Consider the following 18,467-nt stretch of genomic DNA (forward strand, 5'->3'; position numbering starts at 1 on the left):
CACCGGCAGCGCCATCCTTACAAAGTGAACAAACCATTGTAGCAGAACTTGGACCTACTGGCTGTTTGCAGCCCCTTTCCCAACAGCAGTTGATGCGGCATTCTCTTGTGAATCATGTGAGAGGACACGAGGCCAGTGCAGGAGAAATGCCTTGCGGCCCACTTGGCCACAGGCGGGCAGAGCTCACACGGCTGAAAAATGCAGCAGGAAAATTGCTGCTCCATTTCGTTAAGTCTCAGCTGCCCATAGCCAACCTAGTATTGAGCACTTGTGCAGTAAGTCATAGGCGAGCATGTCCAGTTGACGAAACAACTTGGCAGCACTGTTTACTGCAAGACAGCAATCTAATTGCGCGGTGGTGGGAATTGGTGACGTGCTGTATCTCTGGTTCTCGCCTGTTATTTTTGCGCTTGGAGAGTAAAAGACGCATTGGTTTTAATTTTTGACTACTTGAACTTCCTTCGATAAATGCGGTTCATGGAGTAGATTATAATTTTAAGCAGTCTTTTATCTCCTCCGCTCAGGAAGTTTACGTTTGCGTCACTCACATTACAGGCTATGTGACGCCAGCTTGAGCGAGAATGGCCGCAAGAACTACAGTTTAGACTGGTACGAAACAGCGTAAACAGTTAACAGATGCCCAATTTTAAACAATGGCATAGCCTCCTTTATACTTTCTTTGCCTGCATCGTGCGCCGCCAGCGACTGTCGGCGGTCTGCTCGCCGACTGCTACCGACCGCCGATTGGCGGTGCTAGTCACGTAGGGCTGGCGTGCTGCTCCCGCACCGGGTTATTTTCTTGCAGAATGGCACGTTGCTTCTCCTCCACGGGCAGTGCTGAGTACCTGCACCCTTTAGTACACGGCTGTTTCGTTTCGGGCGCCGGAGTGATGTGGAAGAAGTGCTGTCATCACCAGGAAGTTCAGTAGTGATCCCGTAGAATCTCTGTTGGGCACCCTGCGGAGACCAATGTGCTGCAATGGCCAGTGAGACGTTCGTTCGGCCATGTCTGGGTTTGGGAGGCCAGGGAAAGCTGTAATTGCTGCAGTGTCGGGAGGAAGCCACGAGCTGCACAATGCCCAGCAGGGGGCTTTTGCTCATCAATGCGACCGAGGCCTGCTGCGGCTCAGGTGAGCTGCCACTAGAAGCTGCGCGTGTAGGTGGCCAGGGTGCCTGCAAGGGTGCCTGCAATACTTGTGAAGTGTGCCTCTGCAGCCACCGACAAAAATGACGTGTATGGGTCATTTTCGAAAAAGCCTCTTTGCAGAAAGTATGCAAGGCTTTAAAAAGCAGCCTTTATTTATTGTCTCTTGTTCTTCAGAGTAAAATGTTGGAGTGCTTTTTTGGTTTCCACTGGATGAGTTGCCTGGTCATTTTTTGCCCACTGGGTTGCACCCCATTCCAACTTAACATGCTTTCCTGCCTGTTTCATTTGTTTCACCTAGTATGCCGCACACTGAAGAAAAAAAAAGACTTGTGCGTCACGACATCCATCACAGGCTTCTCTAACGAAAAAATGTGATGCTGTTTGTAAGCATTTTATTTTCCTTCTTTTATAGTTCTTTTTTGGGTCATGGTAATCGTAAGCCAACTCCGCACAGTGCCCACCGCTTTCTGTGGAGGGGTCGTTCTGCTACTCATGATGTTGGTTCGATTCACGGCCGTATAAGTGTTCATTAAATAGTACTCTTATGTTTGGCACCACTGGAACCCTTTGAATAAGCGCTGTAGCTCTTCCTGTATTTCCACCAGTACAGAAAGCACGCAACCTGCAAGCAAGAGAGCTCTACAACGGTGCGTTAACGGGCGCACGCCGGCACTGCTGTGCGCTCGCCATCGATGCGCCGACGGCCTCGGCAGCGTAGGCACTCTACGTTAGTGGCACCCCCACCAAAGTGAGCAGCGGCTCTCCGCAACTCGAGCGACAGAGCCCTCCTATTGTTCTCCCGGCGACGTCGCAGGCACAGAAAGTATAAAGGAGGCTATGACAATGGTTACTTGTCCTGCGCCACTCGCCCTATGTTATGCCACGGCCATCCTGGACAAGCACGCATCGCTGCTCACTACGTCCACACCAGCTGTGGTTGTGCAGACAAGGGGGCACTCTGATTGGCTTCTCGAGATGACGTCACTTTTAGACTTGAGGAGGAAAGCCCCGGTGAAACCAAAACTGCATTTTTACCCATGTGCCGGTATCGTGCAATGAAACAGCCATACATAGTTTGCATATCGGGGGTCTGCAGTTTTAACTACCCACACAGTACTTTCTTTTGTTCTTTCCAAAATATTTCCCTCTTGAAGCGGCAAGTACAGGTCCAGGAAAGTGAGGCGGCCAGGTCCGTCTCATTTTCCTGACATTGTGCTGGGCCCAAATTTTGTGCTCTGTTCGTTTGCACTAACAACCGTGTGTTTTAAACAGTGGACATAGTAATGAAAGCAGGTAATACAACAGTTCCAGTTCCCAAGCCACTTTCCGGTGATTTCTCTATGGCGTCGCAGAACCTTGTTTGTGTGTTTGGCACTGCTGACCCAGAATTGTAGTGGGAGTTGTAGTTCCGCTTGATGGTATCACTTGAATGCTGACGTGCAGTGAACACTGGTAACCGTGTTCTTAGTGCTGGCCCCTATTGCGCTGTTCCTGCCCCCCATCTTCCATTGCAGTGTTTCGACATTACCACCTCTTATATGGAACATATGCAGCAGTCAAATACAACTAGTGCTCGATTCAGGAAAGTCTACTCTGCAATGGGCCACGTTGGTGCAATGAACATGGTAACGGGGAAACGGGCAGGCAGCGTACAGTACAGCTTGGGATCTACAGCTGAGGCCAGTGCCTCTGATTGAGCAGGGGCATTCTGAGTACTGCCGGTAGAGGGTGCATCCAAAGGAGAGTGAAGGAGGGAAATTCATTCCGACGTAATGAATGGTCAGTCACAGAGCAGCCCAGGGGCGGTATTCTCAAGTTTTGTCCCTTTTGCGTCCCTTTCAGAAGTGTCCCTTTTGGCGAGCCCTGATTGGCTAAAAGCAAACAACAGGAAGTGACGTAACGCAAGCGCAACAAACCTACTGCCAAAGCCCACTGCTTAACCAGAAGTACGTCACGGTGAAAGGGACGCAAAAGGGACAGTTACAAGAATACCGCCCCAGGCCAGACGGGGCAACCACAAATCCTGTGCATTTGTGGTGATACCTGAGGCCGGGGCACGGTGGCCTTGCACCGGCATTTCCGGACGGCGTGAGGGGGCATGCAACGAGAACCAGCTGAGCTGGCGCTAGGCTGTGGCGCTTGGTCCTCGCTAGAGACACCTAGGCTTCTTTAGGACAATGACCTGTACTTGATGGTTTCCTCTCTTGGAGTGTCCGACCTGCCAGTGGGTGACTCGTGATCACTGCTGGTGCCGTGGAGAGGGGAAGAATGCCGAGGGGTGTCGGGGCCCTGATGTGTGGCTGGCTGGTGCAGGTACGACGCGGTGGCGCTGGACGGCACGTACTACCAGAAGAACGGCTTCATCTCGGGCGGCAGCACGGACCTGGCCAAGCGGGCGCGCCGCTGGGACGACAAGGCCTTCCACACGCTCAAGGCGCGCAAGGAGAAGCTCACGGAGGAGCTCAAAGAGATGATGAAGCGCACGCGCAAGGAGTCGGACCTGACCACCTTGCAGTCGCAGATCCGGGGCCTGGAGACGCGCGTGCGCTACTCGGTCACGGACCGGGACAACATCCGCACCAAGAGCATGGCCAACCTGGAGAAGGAGATTGGCCGGCTGGAGGCCGAGCTGGGCCGCCAGGAGCCCCTGCTGCAGCAGCTGGAGCAGGAGATGCGGCAGCAGGCGGCCACCGTGGACGAGCTGCAGGCGGCCCAGAATGGGGTGGAGGACCGCGTGTTCGCCGACTTCTGCGCCTCCATCGGGGTGGACAACATCCGGCAGTACGAGGAGCGTGAGCTGCGCGCCTCGCAGGAGCGGGACAAGAAGCGGCTCGAGCTTGAGAACCAGCGCAGCCGGCTGGAGAACCGCATCGAGTACGAGCGCTCCAAGGACACGGGCGCCAACGTGGCCAAGTGGCAGAAGACGGTGGAGGACGACGAGCAGGAGCTGGAGGCCCTGCGGCAGGCCGAGAAGGCCCAGATGGACTCCATCGACGAGCAGATGCAGGCCCTGGAGAAGCTCAAGGCGCACAAGATCAGCAAGAAGCAGGAGCTGGACGCCGCCGAGGAGAGCATGGCCGAGATCCGCAAGCGCCTCCAGGCCGTCCAGAAGGACATTGCGGCCGTCCAGAAGGCCCTGACCGCCCTGGAGGCCCGCCAGGAGCAGCGGCGCCAGGACCGCCACTCGGTTTTCCAGGCCTGCAAGCTGGAGCAGATCCCCCTGCGCCTGGAGCGCGGGAGCCTCGACGACCTGGACACGGCCGCCGCGGGCCCCCCGGGGGGCGGCGACGAGGCGTCCGCCAGCGACGAGGCCCCGGCCAGCATCACCAAGGTGTACGAGCGGGAGGGCCACATCCGGGTGGACTACTCCGTCCTGCCTGACGAGCTCACCGAGGTGGGTCTTCTGTCCAGCCTCGGAGGGGGTAGTGGATGTAACCTGTGCTCCTGGCCAGCTGCACTCGACCTCCTGGAAGTGTTACTTTCCTATGGTCTGGCTAAGAATACTGCTACATACAAAATATGAGAGCTGAAATACACGTATCCATGGCCCAAATGACCATCAACAATCGGAAATTTTGAGACCGAAATTGAGAAGCATGTGGCCATTGCGGCCAAGCTAAACTGACGCTTTAGCCGGCCCAGCCGGTGAGCAAATGGCCACGCGCGGCCGGTCGGCTGGAGCAAACCTATGCAAAATTCTGCGCCCTCACCTCAGCCCAAGGAGAAGCACGCCCAGCGTAGCTTAAAGGGGCACTGAAGCGATTGGTAAACATTGTGGGATTACTAGCGCAAACTGTAGTTCGGAGTCCATAGGCCATGTTTCGACCACTCTGAGTGCGTTTATGCAAATTTATTTAGTAGAAAATCAATTTGGAAATGCTGTCCTCGCCCATTTTCTGTGGTGTTTTCATGTGACGTCAGGAGGAGATGACTTGGCTTGACTGAGCTACTGCATGGCTCGCCGACGTTCCAGCAGAGTCAGTCAGCCCAGCATTTAGTCCGCTTACCGCCGACGTGTCGTCACAATTCATTTGCTCAGTTGAAGCGAAGCCACGGCACGTTTGTGAATGGAAGAATGTGCCTTTCTTTACCTTATTAGTTTGTACACTGTATCTAGCTCTAAGTCAAGGTCGCTCCACACAAGTGTGCCTTTCTTTACCTTATTAGTTTGTACACTGTATCTAGCTCTAAGTCAAGGTCGCTCCACACAAGCACACATGCGACGCTTAGCTGACTGGTACGCCAGTAGGAAAATCTAAGGCCACCTGAAGGCGGGAGAAGAGTCAGCGAAGTCAATATAGGTACTACGGAAATAAAATCAACTGATACTTTTACCGTACAGCGTAAAACTAGGGAGCACGAAACACTTTTTTGCGCTGGCAGAACAAGCACAGCGGTCAGCAGCATGACCACACATCTGCGAACGCTTTTCTATCTGAAAAATGCCATTGCTAGACGCGAGATATTGTTGAAATTTGGGGGACGCTTACTGCACGAGCGTTATACAACACTCGCCTAAGCTGATTCAAATGCTAAAACTAAATAAAAGTGTAAACAGATTATACATTATACAGTGTAGACCATTTATAACGTAACCGCTTATAGTGCGGGACCGGATATAGCGCGGGTTTTTGTGACCACCGGTTCACCTCCCATAGAACTCAATGCAAAAGCATACCGTTAAGAATGCGGTTGGCCGAAGCCCAATACCGTTTATAATGCGGTTTTCTGGCAGGACTGCTGATCGACCGGCACAGCTGGGGCATCGTTTGAGGGCAGCCAAAGGAAAAAGACGGGACGAAATCGGCCGTCTGACGCAGCGCGCACCCCTTGCTTTTCGACACAAGAGTTCACGCGTGCGTGCATAACACCTCAACTGATCTTGCTTGACGCACCTCGGAAGATAGCGACCCCCGTCCCCGTCTGCGCGCAGCAAGTCGTTTCTATTAAGCGGGAACCGCATGGCCCGTTTTCGCATACAATTCGTGCACGACGGCGTTGCGCCTGCGTTTTTTTCATGCTCGTGTCGACGATTTTGCGCTCGCGGTGGCTTCTTCGCGTGGCAGTGGGAGGCTGACGACGCGCACCTGACGACTCCTGACGACGGCTGCGCGCCTGACGACGCGCACCTAATGGCGGGAAAGCCAAAACGCTCCGACCAGCCGGCTGGCCGCGCCAGAGATGTTTAGGCCTAGCACTGCAAGGCTTTTTGATGGGCGCTTTCAGAAGCAGCGTGGATGGCAGTTTATATTCCTCTTTTCGCCCATATTATCAGCTCTTTTCTTTTGTACACGCCGCGGTGGTTCAGTGGCTAAGGCGTTGTGCTGCTGAGCACGAGGTCGCGGGTTCGATTCGCGGCTGCGGCGAACGCTTTTCTGATGGAGGCGGAAAATATTATTAGGAAAATATCCTAATAAAACAGAACTCCTAGCCTTAAAAGGATCCTGTGCGACACAATGCGTGATGCGTGTTGTACGTGCCTGCATCGCGTCTCACCTTATCTAATCTCGGGTGTTTGTCTAAAAAAAAAAAACAATGAAATACCTCTACAACCTATCTGTGTTTTACTTTGGGACTCTACAAAATAATTAAAAAGCAATTTAGGTTTCGTCGTTAATAGTGCAGTTAAAAATAAACACAAGTATGCAAAAATTCAGTGCAACCCCAAGTTTCGCGTGAAACTTTCTACAGGCAGCGAGGTTCGTAAGTGATGCATGCGAAACTTAATGGTTTACTGCGATTATAAAGAAGCATTGCTGAAGTCACGTTTAACGTTTATACTGCAGCTTAATTTAGTTCCTTTTGAGAAGAACTGAAATATTACAATTTTCAAGCTTTGAAGTGAACCGTCATGAAGTGAACCGTCACACCCAGAAAGCTTCTATGGAAAATGAGCAAGAAACAGAGAATAAGTAATATTATTACAAACGACGTAAATCTAGGCAATTAGAAGTAAGAAAGGGGTCTCCAAAAGTTCACAATTGTCGCGCAAATGCGCGGACGAAAATATCCCAGCCACATTGCCTAGAGATGTTATTTATCAATTTTAAAAGTCATTGCTAAATAACTTAGGATTCACCATGGTTAGGTAGGAGGGTGAACAATTCTATGGTATCTTACGTTTTCGTTAATGAACAACGTTCAGGCCAGATCTGCGGTGAGTCTTCATTTATTCAGATTCCTGTGCGTCTTTTCTTCTTGTTTTTCGACGAAACATAAAAGTGACGTACAACACATCACATTTTATGCTTACTCGCCTGTTTACCGTTAAAACAACATTTATTGCCTTTTGTTAATCCTTCTTACATATATTGGTGAAGTGGCCAACGAAATACGGCTTCGTTTTTTCAGGCTCTACATTCTGCACATTGCACAAAGAGATACAGTTCTGCTAACATTTCGCAGGCCTCACCTGTTTGAGGCTGTCCAGCAGTCAGCTGTGCAGCAGACCGTTGATGCTTTCTCCAATGTAGTGATGAGGGACGCTTTGTGCTCTTGTTAGAGGATGTCAATCTGATTGACCAGCAACTTCCTGTTCATCACCGCTGCCGATGGTTGCAGTGCGTTAATCAAACACCGGAACTGTTCATTTTCAACGACCGAAAAACACTGCATATCTGCGACCACGAAGTTCACTATTAGCCTGTCTGTGCGACTGTGACGGAGCCTTAGGTCGACTCGCTGCTGCACGACAGGAGTCCAGTGTCCGCATCGAGCTTCCCCCCGCGGTGGGACCATGCTTGGCTTCTTTGAGTCGAATTCCTTCAGGGCCGTCGGGTGTTTTTTCTGCGCGCAACGAAAGCTTAAATTAAGTACACTCATTTCAACTGGATCTGCATAGTTCAATATATCCAATCAAATAGACATGCGAAACCCGAATCCCGAAACCCAAATCCCTATAAAGATGAAACTTACCGCTAGATGCTTCCGCAGATTTGACGATGACGTCTTGCTAGTAGAGTACTCTTTCTTGCAAATGCAGCACAACACCGTAATGTTTGCAGCTGTTGTCTTCAACACCGAAAAATATTCGCGGTAGAAAGGCCAAGGCAACGGTTGCACTTGCTCTGTGTCGACAGACGTGGCTGCCAAACGTCTACAAAAAGGACGAATACAGAGGCCGAACTTATACTATACCGAGCTGGAAAGCAACACAGACGAAACAATCTTTCAATGTCAACTTACTTTATTTTCGCCTACAACGCCGTCGCTTGACCGCCCCGCGTAGTGAGAGAGAATAAGAAAAAGGGGACGGAGGTGGCGGATCGACGGAAGGCCCCTGGAGGAAAGGGGAAACGGACGTGGGAGTACATCAGTTCTCGAGGTGCTTTTGTAAGATACTCAAAAGAAGCACTTCGTTAACTTTTTCTTTCGTACTTGTGTTCGGAGACGGCGACCAATTTGAGCCATCACCGAAGCGACGTTTGTCCGTGGGCGCTCAGAGTCGTCGTCTCGCCCCAACCCCCAGCCACCCCCATCCCCGGATTGAGACAAGATATTTCCAATGGGAATAGAAACTGAAATGAACGCTTTACTGTTTCCCCCTCCTCCTCCTCCCCCCTGCCCTCACAAAGGCGGATTTTTACCGCCTTGACCAGAAAAAACTGCTCTCACAATCCCAGCCTTCCACAGCTATCACGTCGCCAATCACAGGAACCCCTCCCTTTGTTTGCTTTGAGGCGTAGGCCGAACGAAGCTCGCCCAAGTATTCCTTGCTCCCAACATTCAAAAGCAGATGTAGCTGCTGTTTTCGTTCCGGCCACAGCCCTCGAAACGAAGTCGCGAGGCTTTCCAAGAACATTTCTTCTTGCAGTGGCAGTGTGGTCAGACGTCTGCCGGCCAAGATGCTGGCTGGTGTGAGGGCACTCGGCGGCCACCATCGTTGGGGTCGTCGTATGCGTGGAGGGGCGTGAAATTTATTACTTCCTCGACCTCGTTCGAGCACTGTTGACAGCTTGAAGCCTCTAGACCAGGGGTCCCAAACGCGTGGTCCCAAATACGACCAGGGGTCTCTAAAGAGCGCAATGGTCGCAAGCAACTGCGACTTGTGAATCGTACACTCTGCAGTGCGCACAGGGCTGGACGAGCGCGAGGCCGCCGAGAGACTCCCCGCGGCGTTTTATGACCCTGCAAATGGGGCTGCACGTCGCTAATGAGAAAGCAATGCCCTGATTGGAGTTTTCCAGGCTTCCGCAAAAGTGCAAAGGTTTCAGTGTGTTGTGCGGCGTTTGTGGGTGTTTGTTTTCCTGTTCACCTTTGTGTCAAACACTTTTACGGCGCCCCAGATGCGGTGAAAATGGTGCAGCTGCGCGTCGGCCTATAGGCTCTGGCACATCAACATGGGCGATGAGCAAGTTTTTGAAGCCTCAGTAACTGGTTAAATGAACTGCAAAATCGAAACCTCGATTTTACAAAATTCGCGACTTAATGAAATGTGCACCTCCAAGTACGACTTCGTTATATTGAGGTTTAACTGTAGTACAATTTCATCACGTCACACTACACTAAAAAAATCTTGCTCTTTCTTTGATAAGGTGACAGACGCAGTACTAACACTCATTGTCCACTTTTGCTATCATATGAGCTTCCAGTATCTCTCGCGTTAGCTGGTTCTTGTGCTTGGCAACAACTGTGCACTAATCGAACACGGGCTTGCAACCATGCTGCTTGCAGTGTGACGCCAGCCATCCCCCGGTGTTGTTCTTTGCATTTCTGCTGTGCTCACGGAGATGATCACTGAGGCACCGCCCTGTTTGGCCTACGTGCCTTTTCCCACATTCCAACAGAAGGCTGTGAACAACGCCTTCTGCACAAGCGACGAAGCGGTTTTTGTGCTTTTTGTTGCACATCAGTCTAGTAGGAAGGCTAGGGTCTGTCAATCTGCATAGCTTGCCCAATTTGTTGGGAGCTGGAAAAACAACCCTTACCTTCGACCGCTCGGCTCTCTTCTTCAAATTCTGGGAAAGTTTGTGTACGTAGGGTATAACCGCCGTTCTTTGTGTTTCTACGGGCGTTGCCTCGATCTCGACATTGGCACCTTTTTTTCAGTCCCCTGAGCAATGTGTGGGGTACCCGGCCTGAGACAAGCACGCATCTTGATTGCCAAAGCTCTGGTTCATTAAATGGGGACAAGATTTATTTAAGGCATTCCTGAAGCATAACTATAAGATCCCCCTTTTCACAAGCCTTGAATGCGCAGAGTTGTACGGGAGGAGTGGCTTATGTGCATGTGGTGCGCAGCACTAACAGACATGTGTATCATTAGACGAAAGACATAAATCTAAAAACCGGATTGACCCAGTGTCAGGAAGTTCATGTGTTAATTCAAGTGGTGCGAGGCGCTGCCAAACTTTTGTTAGTTACATTAAAAGCCTCCGTCTCTAACACGTCACACTTGCAGTCAAGAACAATTAAAAAGCGTCGACAAACAACCGGCAAGAGAAGAAGGGACGACCTTGTCAAGCCTTGAAAGATAAAGACTACTAAGAACGGGGACGATACAGGATCCAATGCAGATGCCCGGCTTCTGCGCTTGATTGTTTCACAAGATAGAGGTAGATCTAAGGCAAAAACTTAAAAGCTCTAAAGAATTACTGTAAGTTACTCCGGTAGTGTTTTGAACCAGAGCTTTGGCAATCAAGATGCGTGCTTGTCTCAGGCCGGGTACCCCAAACATTGCTCAGGAAACTGAAAAAAAGGTGCCAATGTCGAGATCGAGGCAACGCCCGTAGAAACACAAAGAACGGCGGTTATACCCTACGTACACAAACTTTCCCACAATTTGAAGAAGACAGCTGAGCAGTCGACGGTAAGGGTTGTTTTTCCGGCTCCCAACAAATTGGTCAAGCTATGCAGATTGACAGACCCTAGCTTTCCTGCCAGACTGATGTGCAACAAAAAGCACACAAACCGCTTCGTAGCTTGTGCAGAAGGCGTTGTTCACAGCCTTCTGTTGGAATGTGGGAAAAGGCGCTTAATCCAAACAGGGCGGTGCCTCAGTGTTCATCTCCGTGAGCACAGCACAAATGCAAAGAACAACACCGGGGGATGGCTGGCGTCACACTGAAAGCAGCATGGTTGCAAGCCCGTGTTCGATTAGTGCACAGTATACAGGGTGGGAAGTTCACAAGCGATAAAAGGTGTCACTGGAAGGGCGTGGTATTTTCAGTTTGTGTTAGGTTCTGCAGGCTCCCTGTGTCATATGACGATGTTTCGAAAACGTGTTTAGTCGTGAATGCGTAAGCCCGGCTCCGCACTGCTCGCACAGGATGTGTGAATGTTTGCGATCGCTCGTCTTTCGACAAAGTGACACAGCATAAAATTTTTGTCGTGTGCTCACATCCGTCGTTCTTCTCTCGTAGAATGTGAAATCTGTGCCTCATTGGCTTGTCCAGGCTAGTGATCAATGTCTGAGGTATGATATTAGCAAGCATAACTGGCCTGCCATCAGGTATGAAGGCTCAGCTAGATTATGCAAGCCCACAAAACCAACGAACTGCAAAATAGGGAAGGAGGCTTTGGGAATGACTGGAGCTAGTGAGTGGAGGTCGCCTGGTTGCTCGTGGCAGCCTCTTCTAATGAGGGGCATCGTTGTTGTTTGAGTAGAGGGTGTGGCAGCAAGGGCCCATCAGTAAACCCCTGAGCCTTTGCGGGATGCGTCACTGCCATTGCCCCCCCGCCTGTGCAGCTGGACACGCCGGAGGAGGTGAAGCGGGAGGGCAACCGGCTCAACCGGGAGATTGCCGACATGCAGAGCCACCTGCAGCGCATCCAGGCGCCCAACATGCGCGCCATGGAGAAGTGAGTACCCTGGCAGCAATGCCTGCAGCCGCCCTCGCTGAAGCCTGGTCCTGGGGAAGAAGGGAGGGGGGGGAGGATCCTGAGGCTCGCGAGCTCAAACTACCAGGCTACCGCAGGTCCCAATGGCTGTGGCAAGCAGTGTTGGCAAGAGAAAGTCCTTGCACACAGGCCAAGGCACAACCCAACCCAAGTACGTGAGCTACAGGTCGCCAATAGTTGTCTCTGTGTACAAGCACTGTTATCCCATTCAGAAGGAACACCTTGCCTGTCAAGGGCATCTGCAGCACTGCTGGCACAAAAATCTTGCATTGCACTTTCATCAACCATGAATCGGGTACACATCGCGTACAGATCGTCACAGCTCCTTGACATGCTCAGCCTTGCTTGTACAAAGATGGCCTCTGTGCATAAAAGGAACCAGCGAAAAAAACACAGGATGGGCAAAGGAGGAGCACATACACGTAGCGGTGCTCTTTTGCTCCTTCTTTTCCGGTCCTGGCTCTCTCTATGCAGAGTATGAACGAATTTGCCCAGCATTTCACTCCCCTAGAGATAGCCTCAACCAGCTGCTGCCAAGTCTTACCTCCGACACGGTGGTTTGCAAAGAGGGCTGTTTGCTTTATGCACTTTGGCTGCATAAAGGATATCCCACAACTGGGTCATTTCAGATAAGATCGAACAAAGCATGGCTGGTCGACCTCTTCAGTTCGCTTGAAATTTTTTTACCTCATTCCCGCATGTATGTAATGTGCGGATTCACAAATATTTTCGGCGGAAAAAATTTTGGCCGACTGAAAAAAAATTTGGAACCCACCCGCGTGGACCCCGGCCGCTACCTGCCCATGCGCCGCGGCCAAATTTAGCAACGTCTAGCAAAAAATATACTAATCAGGCGGGAATGGTAATTTTTATGCTTAATCTACGCCTGGTGTACATTTCACGCCCAAAATATCGTTGGCTAGAAGAACATATATTTTTTGTAATAAATTTCCAAATCTTGCTCAGAGCGCATTTTGTTGTGTACTTTGCGGGCCAGTATTATCGTAAGTAATGGAGCTAGAGCGTTAAAATTTGAGTGAGGGCTGCTCCTGGCAAGCACAAATTAGGGCTGTAAATATCGTGTCTGTGCACACTACGGTTAAAAAGTAAATGGCGCACAATTGTGAAGAAAAAACTAAAACACTCAGAGTTCAGAGGCTTATTAAAAAAAAAACACTTCTTCGATTTTGCTGAAATTCTCCCCAGATGTTAACCTGTGAATGTACTTCAATGATCATTAAAAACATGTTGCATCATTTTGTTCCTGACGCGCCTACAGCGCGAGAAAAAAGCCTGGTCGGCCAGATCTTCACAAGATCCTGAGACACGAAACAGTGAGAGCAACTTCCAGTGAATGTGCAGACGTTTGATAATTTTTTTGTACCAAAGGCAAACTGTTACTTCTTGATAGTATTACAGAGAATTCAGAAGCAAAACTGAAATTTTTATGTGAATTTTGGAATGAAAATAAACAATCTGCGCACCGCTAAACGTGTACTCTTCGAAGAAAAAACGGAGGAACTCCAGATTCACGCGCATTTTAAAAAAAAACGCTTCTTCGAGTTTTATGAAGCATTCCACAGATATTTTCCTCTAAACGTACTTGTGTGAGCCCTAGAAATATCGTGCGTCATTCTAAGCACAGCGCGGATACAGTCGTGCGGTTGTGAAACCGCTGCAATGTATGGTGGTAAAACGCGCAATTTGAAGGTTTTCGGGTCTATTTTTATAGCTTCCTCTAGATTTCCCCAACCGCGGCCACTCTTTGTCTTACATTATCAACGCTCTTTTTTTGTGCGCACTGCTGCCGTGATGCACTGTATTTGGTTCATAAGATCACCTATTTGACAAGGTGCACGCAGTCTTGTTTTTTAACTCGCCTGGACGTAACTTTTGTTCGCCTGAAATCAAAGGTTCAACGGAAGCCCGTCCGGTCGGCAGCACACATGGCAAGTATTAAAAACAGACATCGGCCACACACGCCCCGGCGCGGGTAACGTCTCCAGGTAGCGCGCCCCTCTTCGGTCCTTCTCCGGACACACTGGTTCAATTACCGAATTAGCGACGAAACAGGAAGGCAAACGCCCTTGAGCCTGGTGGGGTCCGGGACGACACATGTGGGATCTTCATTTTTTTGTTTGAGTCGAGAGTGTTTTTTGGGCTTTTTCAACCGTATGCGGCGGCGGGGACTTGGCTGACAGAACGAGCGAAAGAAGGGACTGGAAGAAAAGGGGCTGCATGCGTTCGGACGGTTACAAGTTTTCAGTTCTGTCACATTGGGAGAGTGCCTTGCGCTACCTCCCCACTATTTGAATACGGTCGCATTTTAATCTTCATTTTTCTTCTTTCTCATGAAGCAAGCTGCAGATTCGCAAGTTTCTTGTACGCACATTTTGTACGCCCTCCTGCTATGCTCTCGAATGAGAGTGGCAGTATTGTAAATAAATAAATAAATAAATTTCATCACTTTTTATTATTCCTTTTAAGTATTCTGATTTTATTATTCTTTTTGTATATATTTAGCTTGTTACTCAGTCTCTTTTGTCATAGTTTTGTGGTTGCAAGCGATGACGTCTGCCATGACTCTGCGCATGCCTGCTTGGCTTTAGCAAAAATCAGGCTGTGGGTAAACGACAATCTGCCACTGTACTCCAAGGTGACTTATGTGAGTGACGGAGCTGCCAGTCACTTTAAAAACAGGCACCAGCTTCATGAGTTTCATTGCGTTTCACCAGCTTCATGAAACGCAATGGATATTCTCCGCAACAGGGCACGGAAAGAATGCCTGCGACGGAGTTGGGGGAATCGTCAAACACCAGGCAACACTTTACAACCTAAGAGAACCACTAAGAAATGCGATTCAGACGGCAAAATACATGGTAACTGTGTTGTCTGAGAAGATCAAGGGCGTTCACTTCATATACCTCGAGGGGAACGAAGTTTCCAGCCATCGCGAAACAAGAAAGGAAGAATCTTTCCCGGCATACAGTCCTGGCACGTGTGGCGTTTAAGGAAGTCATCAGAAGCAGATACTATATGCAAACTATGTGCAGCGCGGACTGTTTGTGCCCCTTTGAGGAAACTGTGAACATTGATGCAGCAAGCAACGTGTAAATAAACAGCTAGTAGCTGCACGGTATTAATGGGGTGCCGATGGAACGCTGTCATTTCAAACGTTGACTTCGTTAATGTTTCTTGGCTATTCTATTCTCCTTATCTCAGAAGATATTCTGCCCTTTCTACAAAATAAATAAGGGAAATCTGCAGAAAGTCACAATCGTCGTTTTATGTCTCAGCTCCTTGTGACGAGCATGCTTGACAAGGCTCTTTTGCTTTTCAGTGATCAAAATGATGCGAGTTTTTTTAATGGCTCACGCAATTAAAGTAGGAGGAAAATATCCGTGGAAAGCTTCATAAAACTCGAAGAAGGGTTTTTTTTAAATGCGCGTGAATCTGGAGTTCCTCCGTTTTTTCTTCGAAGAGTACACGTTTAGCGGTGCGCAGATTGTATATTTTCTTTCCAAAATTCACATAAAAATTTCAGTTTTGCTTCTGAATTCTCTGTAATACTATCAATAAGTAACAGTTTGCCTTTGGTACAAAAAAATTATCAAACGTCTGCACATTCACTGGATGTTGCTCTCACTGTTTCATGTCTCAGGATCTTGTGAAGACCTGGCCGACCAGGCTTTTTTCTCGCGCTGTAGGCGGGTCAGGAACAAAATGATGCAACATGTTTTTAATGATCATTGAAGTACAGTCACAGTTTAACATCTGAGGAGAATTTCAGCAAAATCGAAGAAGTGTTTTTTTTTTTTTAATAAGCCTCTGAACTCTGAGTGTTTTAGTTTTTTCTTCACAATTGTGCGCCATTTACTTTTTAACCGTAGTGTGCACAGACACGATATTTACGGCCCTTATTTGTGCTTGCCAGGAGCAGCCCTTACTCAAATTTTAACGCTCTATTTATTTATTTTTATTTATTTATTTATTTATTTAGATAAGTGCCCACAAACAGCATGACGCCTTCAGCGTGGTGCACAGAAGAAACAAGGGAAAGGATAGAAAAGGGAGATGTGTACAATGGGGAAAAAAGAGTATAGTAAAAATAACATCAATGGATCAAACATTATGAGGCTGACTCACACGATTCTACAACGCAAATGAAGACACTCAGAACACACTCAGAAGATGTGTACCATAGCGAAAAAAAGAGCATGAGAAATGAAAATAACCTCAATGGAATAAGCATTACATGGCTGACTCGCCTGATTTTACAACACATAAGTACACACTCAGGCTTTAGATGAATTTTTAACAGCTTGCACAAAAGTGCTGTAACGATCAAAGATACTCAGATCAGGCACTTCAAGTGAGTTGTAAAGGAGTTGCATTCTCTGGACAGGACTTTTATGATTGACGTCAGGATAAAATAGCGGCGAGGAACGGCATCGTGTGGGGACATGAAAATTGATGGAAGTTAGCAAATCGGCAGAGTCAACAGCTCCATGAATGAGCTTGTGAAGAAAGCACATATCGAGGAGTGTTCTTCTGTCACTCAGTCTGCTTAATCCAGTGTGGTCGAGTATTCTGTCATATGTGTAATATATTTTCCTGAAAAGGTAACGATCATAATAGATTCTAATAAATCTCATCTGGACTCGTTCCAGAGACAGTGACAAGTATTGAGGAACAGAGTTCCATACAACCGAGCAGTACTCTAGCCGGGAACGTACAATAGCCCGAAACAGGGACAAATAGCAGGTAGGATCAGTGAACTCTTTCGTGACACGTGTTACGAGTCCAAGGGATTTCATTGCATCGCTGGCTGTTTTTTCAATGTGGTGTTTAAAACTTAGTGATGAGTCAATGTGCACACCCAAGTCCCGCACTGTTGACGCTCGAGTAATGGAACCCCCATGCAGCTTATACAAAAATTGAATCGGCACCTGTCGACGATGGTATGATATCACATTGGTCTTTGATGGGTTGATGCGAAGCATGTTTGCTGAACACCATGCTGACACGGTGTTGATGTCATCCTGTAGAAGCGAGCACTCGCTAGCCCTGTCTATAGGCCGAAAGATCTTAATGTCATCAGCAAAGAGGAGCATTTCAGAGTGTTGCATGCGCTCAGCCAAGTCATTGATAAAAATCAAGAACAACAAGGGGCCCAGGTTGCTTCCCTGAGGCACTCCGGAAGTTGAGCGAAATTCACCAGAGAAACAGCCCGAAACTCGCACAACGTTTGTACGGTTAGACAAGTAACTTTCAAAAAGCATCAAGTACATCTTACATATTCCATAGTTGTCCAGTTTCTGTAACAGCAAGGAGTGTGACACAGTGTCGAATGCCTTTGACAAATCAAAGTAGATTACATCAATTTGGTGTCTTGAATGCACTGCAGGGACCACTTTGCTAAGAAAAGCACACAGATTTGTCACAGGTGAACGATGAGGAATAAAGCCATGTTGTTGTGTACACAGCTTCTGGGAGAAGTAAGAGTAGAGACGGCTGTACAAAATAAGCTCCAGAACTTTGGACAGAGAGCAAATCAGTGACACAGGTCGATAATTGACCACAAGGGAAGGGTCGCCAGACTTAAATATGGGTGCAACAATTGAGTGTTTCCAAGTGGTTGGAAAGACTCCAGATTTTATACAGAGGTTGAAGATGTGTCTCAATAAGGGTGTAAGTAACGGTCCGCAGCCCTTAACAATGAAGCTAGGGATGCCGTCGTGGCCACATGATTTTTTGGCCTTCATTTTTCTAAGGGCTTCACGAATTTCCGTCTCTGTCACTGGCGTTGCCGCCAGGCAGTCTGCCTGTAAGGTCTTATCTGCATAGTCAGTGTTGCCAGTATTACCAGCTGAAAAACTGGAGCTGAAGTGGCTAGCCAACAGGTTGGCAATTTCTGTTGCGTTGGTACATGCCTTGCCTGCAGCTGTGTGGATCGTTGAAATTTTAGATGATCGTGAGCCATAACTGTGCATGAACCTCCAGAACTGTTTGGGGTCCTGCCTCAAAGATGTTTCAACTCTGTCAATGTAGGCTTGCCTGTCCCGTTTCAACAGCTGCTTGGCCTGTCTTCTACAATCGCTGAACATTTTATACGCTGTTGGGCAGCCTGATACTTTATGAAGGTGGTGCAGGTGTGCCTTTCGCTCGAGACACTGTCGCAGCTCTTGAGAGAACCAAGCCGGATACACGGATGGACGGGAAGTGCGTTGCGGGATGAACCTGGCCATTGCGTCTTGTAGTGCAGCAGTCAATTTGGCCGTGGCCGATTCTGCACAGTGGTCACTGAGCACGTCTGACCAGTCGTAGTCCCTTAGGAACACATACAGGCCGAGGTAGTCCCCACGGTCAAATTGAAACTTAGTTTGTGCACGAGGAACGTGCCTCACCACTTTCAATGAAAACACTATCTCTAAAGGAGGATGATAACTATCTACCCGTGTTAGTGGAGCACATGCCCTCT

General features: G+C 48.8%; 1 protein-coding gene and 1 pseudogene across 1 annotated transcript in view; one reads left to right on the plus strand and one right to left on the minus strand.

Moving 5' to 3' along the window:
• The window catches only part of Smc1 (structural maintenance of chromosomes 1), a 102,477-nt gene that overhangs the window by 34,922 nt on the left and 49,088 nt on the right, over positions 1 to 18,467 (plus strand). The window contains exons 7-8 of the mRNA XM_077685372.1: positions 3,461 to 4,541; positions 11,835 to 11,947. Of these exons, the coding sequence (XP_077541498.1) occupies positions 3,461 to 4,541; positions 11,835 to 11,947 (1,194 nt within the window). The remainder of the gene's footprint in view (positions 1 to 3,460; positions 4,542 to 11,834; positions 11,948 to 18,467) is intronic.
• LOC144152449 (uncharacterized) lies at positions 7,556 to 8,625 on the minus strand (annotated as a pseudogene).

This window comes from Haemaphysalis longicornis, unplaced genomic scaffold (genome assembly GCF_048455015.1).
Source record: "Haemaphysalis longicornis isolate Haplotype H1 unplaced genomic scaffold, Haemaphysalis longicornis Haplotype H1 scaffold_9, whole genome shotgun sequence".
NCBI classification, from domain to species: Eukaryota; Metazoa; Arthropoda; class Arachnida; order Ixodida; family Ixodidae; genus Haemaphysalis; species Haemaphysalis longicornis.